Genomic DNA, 8,447 nt, shown 5'->3' on the forward strand with positions numbered 1-8,447 from the left:
TGTGGCACAGGCAAAATTTTTCAGAATTTGAGCAGTGTTTAACTACCAAGGTAAGTTAAGTGAAGTCGGTTTCTAAACTACCCATCAGTCTAATGACAGAGCAGTGTACTGTTAATAAGGCTCCAAATGCAAGTCCTACATGGGCTTGGCTCAGTGAGTGCTGGGAAGGCCTCCTGGTCCCTGGCTGGTGGCTTCTGGGGAGAGGCATTGAAATGATTGCTGCTCCATCCCCCTCAGCAGCCTACATGCTGAGTGGCTGCTGAGGTAGAGAAAGTAGAGAAAGATTAACTGAGGTAACAGAAGGAACCTGGAAAGTTTCAGCTATGAGGGGATTTTTACCATTGTTAGTGGGGGTTAGGACATGGAGTGAGAAGTGGGATTATTTCCCTGTTATGCTTATTGTCAGTAAAATGGAGTAATTCCTCCATATTAAAGCCCAACTTAATTTGCACTGACAAAATTACAAACACAAATTGTGGACATTAAAAAAATTTATTTGAACAAATTTTAGACACAATCACATAGGAAGAAAGTAGCTCTCAGTACCGTTTCTTTTCCAGAATGAAATCACCCCTGTTTCATACCAATCTACTGCAGGACAACCCTTGCTCTCCTCAGCAGGAAGGAGGCTGGTGTTCTTTCCACCTGTGGATTTGCTCCACAGGGATATGGCATGCTCTTTGGCAGGTCACACCACAGCCCTTGGTCTCACAGGCTAAAGAAATGTGTAAAGACCCAACAGACAAACCGAACTAGTGATACAGCAAAGGTGCCTCTACAGGTAGGATATACACACAGGGATGTATTGGTGAGTGAGAGCTTTGTGAGGAAGTAGTGTCCTACCTAGACCTGTGTCAGACATGTCATTTCTAGTTACTGTCTCTGTGCTCACCATCTCTTAGGACTCCTCACCGGACTCAAATGGCATTTCAGTTGGAGAAGTTGTTTCAACATTCAGCTCATTTTGCTGCACCATCTTTTTCAGGTCTCTGAGCCTTACCCTAGAAGCAGCTCCAAGGCTATGGGCCACCTGCCTTCACAGGAAGACTTCTCTGCCTCTTTCATCCTGCCATACTGCCCAGGGAGACAGCAGTCTTTTCTCACATCCTGGGAACTACATAAGCTGCACTACAAAACCAGATGGCTGTGAGAGATGTTCACAGGCATTTGTTGGGAGCCATTACTTGTGTTTGCCTTGCTACAGGCTCACGAGCTCACCTATGCTTGCTTTTGGTCTAGGGCAAACCATCCACAGCTATTTCTCTTTCTGTCACATTACTCCAGAGTGTCCTCAAAGTGATGGGCTGTGGCTAGATGCAGAGAACCCCCTGAGTATCAAAAGCATTGCTTGACAGACCTGTCACACTCTCTGCTACATAAACCAAAATGAAATGTCTCTGCAAAAGAAGATTGATGCAAGTTCTGTAATAAAATATAATAAAATGTGAATAGACTCTCTGGGATATTAATCCCCCAAGAAACAGGTGAGAGAGGAAGGGAGTGAAACGTGACAAATTATTTTCTTATAGCATAAACTTCATGGAGGTCCTTTGCTTTTGATTTCAGCAGATCAAGCAGTGACTTTTAAAAAAGGGAAGTGTAACAGAAAGAAGCCCTGAGTCCTCTGTTCCTGTTCTGCAGCCTCAGGAAGAACAGTACAAGTTAAATTCCATTCTTCTGTGTAGAACTGAAATGGAGGGTTTTACTAATGAAGAGGAGCTCTCTCTCACTATAGCCCCCTCCTTTTTATTCAGAAGGGAATGTATGGACAATATTACCTTGAACTCCATATCACTAGCAAAATTTTCAGGTCCCTAAAGGTTTCCCTGCATATTAACATCTCAACTAAGTAGAATCACAACTTTCATTTAACAACATTCATTCTTCTTTCCTTCTCCCTCTACCTTTCTTCATTCCATCTTTCTCCTTTCTATTTGCTTCCTTTTCTTCCTTCTTTCTCCATCTACATCTCCATCAACCCCTTGATAGTGTTATAAACCCTTTGCTGACAGTTTTTTCTCTGCTAAACAGAGCCACTCCTCACGGTTCCTCACCTCTTCTTTCTTTTGAAACACCACACACACAAAAGGCCTTTCAAAGTTGGTCCCCAAGTCCACAACTACTTTTTAGGATAGGATTATAACACTGGCACCCAATGGACTAGAAAGTCCTCTCAGAGAAGGTTTTGCTCAAAGTATTACTGTAGCTCCTACTACATTTTCTCTTCAGCCTGCTAATGGCCTTTACTTAGGAAATACCTTCTCAAGAGTACTCCTAGGACAGAGCCTTTAAGAAAGAGTGCTGCTTTTTCATAGCCAAGTGAATTCTACCGATTTTGGCAAATGGAATCAGAGGGGGAACCCAAGGCTCTTGTGACAAAGTCTGCACCCCATACCTGACCACATTGCAGTTGCAATGTAACTGCCCCTGCCCTACTCTGCTATGCCTGAAATCAGCCAAAACACAGGCTGATTTCAGAAGTCACTCATGTTTATTATGCTGCATCAGAACTCTGAAAGTGTGTGAGCTTCAGAAAACTGGTCATTTTGAACAATGTAAGGAACCTTCCTGTTCTGGGGTACTGAGTCTTGATGTACTAAAGGCTCACATTAGTCTGGGACACTACAGACGTGTCCAGCAGGTATTATAGCTGCCTGGACCATTCCACATCTCAGCACTGGAATTCCACTCCAGCAATGGAAGTCTTGTTCATGTCTCCTAAGCATCTGATACTTGTACCCAGCAAGAGACAGGTTTCCAAGCCCAGCAGCTTATCATACCCTCCTTGCTGGGGCCATAGGAGCAGTCACTCCAAGAAGGTGCAGAGCCAATACTGGCATTGGGTGTTTCTTTTCCCCTCCCTCAAAGCAGCTTCAGACAAAGCAAAAAAACTTCTTCCAGCGGCACTTAGAGAGAGTCTTGATGCCTTTGGCAGTCATCTTCTTTTCCTGACGTGCCTTGTGCTCAACACCGCTGACAATGGCCATGTCAAAAACTTCTTTAAGGTTCTTCTGGGTCAGTGCTGAGCATTCCAGGTAGGCTTCAGCCCGGATTTTGTCAGCTAGACCTTCTGCCTGAGGCCGGGGCACAGGCTTCACGTGATAGCGATCCAGGCTGATGAGAACATTGACATCATCCCGCAAGTCTGCCTGTGTCCCCACTAGCAGCACTGGTGCCCGGGGGTTGTGAGTTCGTATCTCAGGGATCCATTTCTCTGTAATGTTTTGGAAGGAGCTTGGATTTACCACACTGAAGCAGACAAGGAAGACGTCGGTGTCAGGGTAACAAAGAGAGCGCAAACAGTCAAAGTCCTCCTGTAGAAAAGGGAGGGGGAAAAAAAAAATCTTCATTGCACTGGTCTTCTAACAGCACGATGCTGCACTAGCTTTTCTACAAGTTAACTAGGATAGCAACAGAGGCAGGGCATTGTACTAACTTTGTGGCCTTGCCCCATTTCAGACACAAGTTTCAGAGCCGAGGGCATCTGTCATTCACTTGTCTGACTGCCATATTAGCAAATGGCTGGTGCTGGATCAGTGCATTTCCTTTCTTTCCAGTTTAACTGCCTTCCTCAAAGCCTGAAAACTATCCCTGTCCCACAGGACCAGAGTTGACAGCTGCTTTGATAGAGCTTACCTGTCCAGCAGTGTCCCACAGCTGAATCCGGACTGGGGCTCCATCCACAAGGACCTGCACTGTAGCAGAAGGAGAATAAGGATGAGTCTAAAGCAGCTGACCAGCATACACACATACACTCATACAGGCTTTTCCTGAGTGCTCTGGTTCATATCCTGCTGAACAGACTCATTGAAGTCACTCAGGTCTCATCCTAGCTGAGCATCCTCCCAAACCTCATTAAGACTGTTGAAGGTTGCACTGGAAACAATAGAGAACTGCAGTAGACCTGACTGTGATAGCTCTCAGGTGTTTTGTGTTCTTCTCCAGAACTCTGAAAGAATAGTTCCACGATACTGGACAGCTGCTCCTCTGGACAAGAAGAGGCCTTAGTCAAACAGTTCCCTAAGAACCACTTGTTCTTCTACACCCCAGGAAAAAAGATTAGGACAAAACCAGAGAACTTCAGCAACTTGCTCCCATCTTCTTGGCCAAGCAACTTCAAATCAGTATCCATCAAACAAGCTATTGGAGATTTTTCCCATAGAGACCAGAAATTTGGTCGTAAAAAAATGTTACCTGTCTTAGCTAAGGAAAAACCCACCTTTGTAATGAAGAAGCTATTAAGGAAATAGTGATGAGTGAAATCCTTTTCAGAGACTATCCACACACTGAAAATCTGCTGAGTTACACATGTAAGGTTTGCTCCCATTTCACTCCCTAATCACAGTAAGCCTTCATGTGGTATCAGCTGACTCAGACTGAGGGCTGGCAGGACTTTTGATGGCAATCAGGAATGAAACTGTTAGATGTTTAAGTGCATAGACACCACAGAGACTGGCTAGGAACTGAGGAGAGGGAAAAAGGGGTTGTGGAGCTGGAAATCACTTGAAAGTCCTGACAAGATGGATGGGGCTGTGCTTGGTTGAATAGAGACAGACATCATGGCTAAGGTGACAATGGCTGGCACTTGACATGAACTAGCAAAACTCCACTGCTGTGTGCAGAGAGGAGGCTTTATTTTCCTTTTTGTTTTAAAAAAAAACCAAACCAAACCAAACCAAAAAGCTCCCCAAAACCCAAAACCAAATAAAAAATCTCCCAACCAGAAGCAGGATCAATCTTTTGTGATTCTTGAAGTAATTAATCAGGTGAGAAGTGACAGAAACAAGAGAGTTTAACACAAGCTTTTGAAGGAGAGCACTCCTCCTTGAGGAGTCTGGGGGGGTGGGGGAAAGGGGCACACAGACAAAAAGATGAACTGAAGTGTGTTGAGAGACCAAGACTGGAAGAAAAATGAAGGGGTGGGTGCGTCCACCACAGTGCCACTCCTCACGGCGTAGCTGAAAGTCAATGCTTCCGTGTGACTGGGAAACAGTTGGGCTGTTACCATATCTTTGCCCCAGAGGAGGAAGAGAAACCTGTTCCTGATCAAAGAACCTGCTAGATCCTGACTTGATCTTCAAGGCAGCAGGCATTTGACTTTCTAGTATCTGGTTTTCTCTGTCTCACAAGTACATTGAGAGAAGGAATTAGCATCTCTGAAATGTCTTGCCATCTTCAGAAGAAACTCACCACATATATTACCTACTGCTCCAGCATTTGCAGTTTCATCCCATTTGCTGCTAGCTTGAGCTACGCTAGCAACTCTGCAACAGCCCTCCAAATACCGCCCTCATAAAGGTCCACACCCTCAGGATGAGGATGGATCACGGTACAATAGCGAAGGGGCTGGCAGAACAGGATAGCCTGGTGGAGAAAGGTCACCGGGTACACATTTCAGTCAAGGCTGCTCTACCTGGCAGTGATACCCAGCAGGAGGTAGCCAGGCAGATGTGTGTGGCTGGGTCACTGGTTCCCCTGATAATGCAACACCTTCTCCTATCTTGTTATTGGCATCACAGTCCCATGACCAGGATTAAGGTTAGAATTGAAACTGCTCGGTTCTGCTGGCAATTTCAATGGCAGGTATTCCCCCAAAGTGGAAGGAATTGGGTTGAAATTTCTGACCTGGATCCTGAACCATAATATGTGACTCCAGGAAGGGACTTTCTTCAGGCTTATCCAGATTAAGAGTAGAGGTGGGAAGGGAAACTTGTTTGTTTTTCCGTTTCTTCCCAACAAGCAGAAAGTGAACTTCACAAGACACATTTTTAATGTTTTTGATTTCTGTCACTTACAAATCCTATGAACCTCTGAAGTCAGATTTAGTACTGGGACATCCAGACTGGGACTAAACCTATGGGCAGCTGTCTTCAAATTACCTGCTGATAATCAGGGAGTCTCTGCATTCATCTTGCCTTCACCTTTCTGAGCCATTTTATTACGGATTTTCCCTTCCAAAAATGTGCAGTCTAATAACTACAGTAATTTTAAGCCTCTCTTTAGGAAATCCATACACATGACTATAAAGAGAGCAGAGAGAGAAGTAACTTTTCCCTTGGAGGACTCGTGATTGCTTACATCTGTTCCCAAAGGACTTCTGGACTGTGAACAGCAGCATGTTCCCAGTTCAGTTCCTTCAAGTAACAGTGGAATAGCTTGGTAAATCAACAAGCTCTCAGAGTGAGCAACTGAGGGGGGACATTCAGACAAACAAAACACTCCCTGTATGCACCCCTAAGACTATGACACATTAGATGTCTCATTCCTGGTCTGACTTGAGCACATCTCTAATCTACCAATCTACATCATCAAGTAGTGCTGTGTTTCTTCATATCAAATGAAGATAAGAAATCTTTCAAAGGGCTTTGTATTCTCCTGGGGTTTATATTAGAAATTGGAGCCCAAAGGAAGGGGAGTGTAGAATAAGAACAAAGATAGCATTTACGAAAGTGGAAACTAATGAGAACTCATCGACTTGCAGTTCTAGCCAGACTTAAAAAGTTCGTCAACTTTTTGACCACCTCTATTCAATGCTAATTTCATCAGACGTGTAGGGAAAAGAATGGCTTTCCTGAGTATCAGTTGAAGCTAAAATCACAGTGTTACACTACTGGCTATTCCTGAAGCTAAAACCATCACAATCAATTAAAAAAATCTAAGCCTCCTTCTATTTAGCCATAACACCACAAAACCAGGAAGGTGCCAAAGTTCATAGAACTTGCAAATCAACTCGACACAGTTGCAGGACTGAGGACCTCCACCTGCTAAACCTCGCAAAACGTCGGAGGGACTCGGTGCGAATCCCAGAAATGCCCTGGGGCTGTGTGCCCGCAGGCTGCGCTGCCCGCAGAGCCCCCGGTGCGCAGCGGCGCCGTGGCCCCGGGAGCGCTCGCCTCCATCCACCCTGGGAGCGCGCTCCTCCCGACGCCGCATCCCGAGGTTTCGCTGCTCCACACTGGATCCTCCCGGCCGCCCCATCCCCGGGCAGCACGGACGGGCACTTACCGGAGAAGGTGTCGAGGGCGGTGGGCTGGTACTCGTCGGGGTACCCGTTGGTGGTGTAGCTGACCACCAGGCTGGTCTTGCCCACGGCGCCATCGCCCACCAGCACGCACTTGATTCCCAGCTCCGGGCCGCTGCCCCGGGGCGGGCTGTGTCTCCGTAGGGCGGGCGCGTAATCCAGGAGCTCCTGGGGCGGCATGGCAATGGCACTGACGGTGGCACCGCGGACTCGACAGGGCTCTCAGCCTTGGGAGCGGCGAGGCGGGGCCGCTGCCATGCTCCTGAGAGCGGGCTGCTGTCGGGGCTGCCGTGCGGGGCCACCCTCTCCTGCCCGCCTAGCTTCGCTCCTCATCACTACACCTGCCACCGTGCGCACAAAACCAGCCCCTATTTCCCTAGTCCCGCCCTGGCCCGCCCCACCGGGAGGTGGCCGGGCCCAGCCCAGCCCAGCCCTGCCGGCCCGGCCCGGTCGCCTCCTCCCGCCGCCGTCCCGCGGGCGAGGGTCCCGCTGCTGCAGCCCCGACCCCCGCGGTGCCCCCGAGCGGAGTCTGCCCTCGGAACTTCGGCAGGTGCCACGCCGTGCTCTGAGTCGCGCACACACAGTAAAGCCGCGCTCCGTCTGAGTCTTCCCCGCTTCCTTTTCAAAAGAAGCAGCTCCAATGTCCCATTTGGGGCATCTGTGATTTCTGCCATGAAATCAGGACAGAAATAAAACCAACAGTGGTGGTCAATGTTGTGAAGGGCAATATAAAACAAACGGCCAAAAATTCATCACATCTGTTAACTAGGCATTCCCCATTACTGGGTTCCTGGGACTCAGCCAAGCTGCTGCTACCCGCTGGCAAAAGCCACAAAGTGTATTTTCCCAGCTGCACGGACAAGTGCAGGAGTTCCCAGTCTGCTGCTTGTTTTTCATATTCACCTCTGGTAGCTCACACACCACAGTGCCCTTGGCAGCTAAGAAGACGGCTCCATCCCTGCCCTGAGGAGCTCACCGTCTAAAGAAGTATGACTAAACAAACAGAGGAGTGGGAACACACCACTTAAAAGGACAGATACAGCCACACTATCTCAGCCATCACTGCACGCTATGGTAGCAGCTCCAAGTGATTAGAAACACTGGAGGGAAAGTATTAATGCCTGCAATACCCAATATTGCAACATTAACTTTGAATGTGGAGCTGCTTCCTAATGGAGGAACTAAACTCAGGCTGTCAGTGATCAAAATTCATTTAGTTACCATGATGTCCTTCATGGTCCTCTCAGCAAGACAGACCTGTCTGCATTAGGCAGGTTTGTGCTGCAAGCAGCTGCTGATCAGCAGTTCATGAGTTTGTCTTGCTGTAGTTTGCATCCATGCAGAGAAGATACAAAGGTGCTTCGCCTATACTAATGTTGAACTTGAGAAAAAATCTTTAAGTCAGGCACAGTCTAGAGTGCTTTTA

The 8,447-nt window shown here is 47.3% G+C and overlaps 1 protein-coding gene across 1 annotated transcript; it reads right to left on the reverse strand.

Annotated features, from left to right (window-relative positions):
• Positions 1-476: 476 nt before the first annotated feature.
• On the reverse strand, positions 477-7,410 carry RHOV (ras homolog family member V). The gene is made up of 3 exons (XM_015632322.1): positions 7,006-7,410; positions 3,637-3,695; positions 477-3,314 (listed from the first exon to the last, which is right to left on the reverse strand). Exons 1-3 carry the CDS (start codon positions 7,199-7,201, stop codon positions 2,874-2,876), a joined length of 696 nt encoding a protein of 231 aa, XP_015487808.1. The 5' UTR covers positions 7,202-7,410; the 3' UTR covers positions 477-2,873.
• Positions 7,411-8,447: the final 1,037 nt, after the last annotated feature.

The sequence above is a fragment of the Parus major genome, chromosome 5, assembly GCF_001522545.3.
Source record: "Parus major isolate Abel chromosome 5, Parus_major1.1, whole genome shotgun sequence".
In the NCBI taxonomy this organism is placed as follows: Eukaryota; Metazoa; Chordata; class Aves; order Passeriformes; family Paridae; genus Parus; species Parus major.

Coding starts and splice junctions, on each gene's coding strand:
- RHOV (XM_015632322.1), bottom strand. CDS start 7,201: ATGCCGCCCCAGGAGCTCCTGGATTACGCGCCCGCCCTACGGAGACAC. Junction 3,696..7,005: donor CGCCCTCGACACCTTCTCCG/GTAAGTGCCCGT, acceptor CTTCTGCTACAG/TGCAGGTCCTTGTGGATGGA. Junction 3,315..3,636: donor TGTGGGACACTGCTGGACAG/GTAAGCTCTATC, acceptor CCTTTTCTACAG/GAGGACTTTGACTGTTTGCG.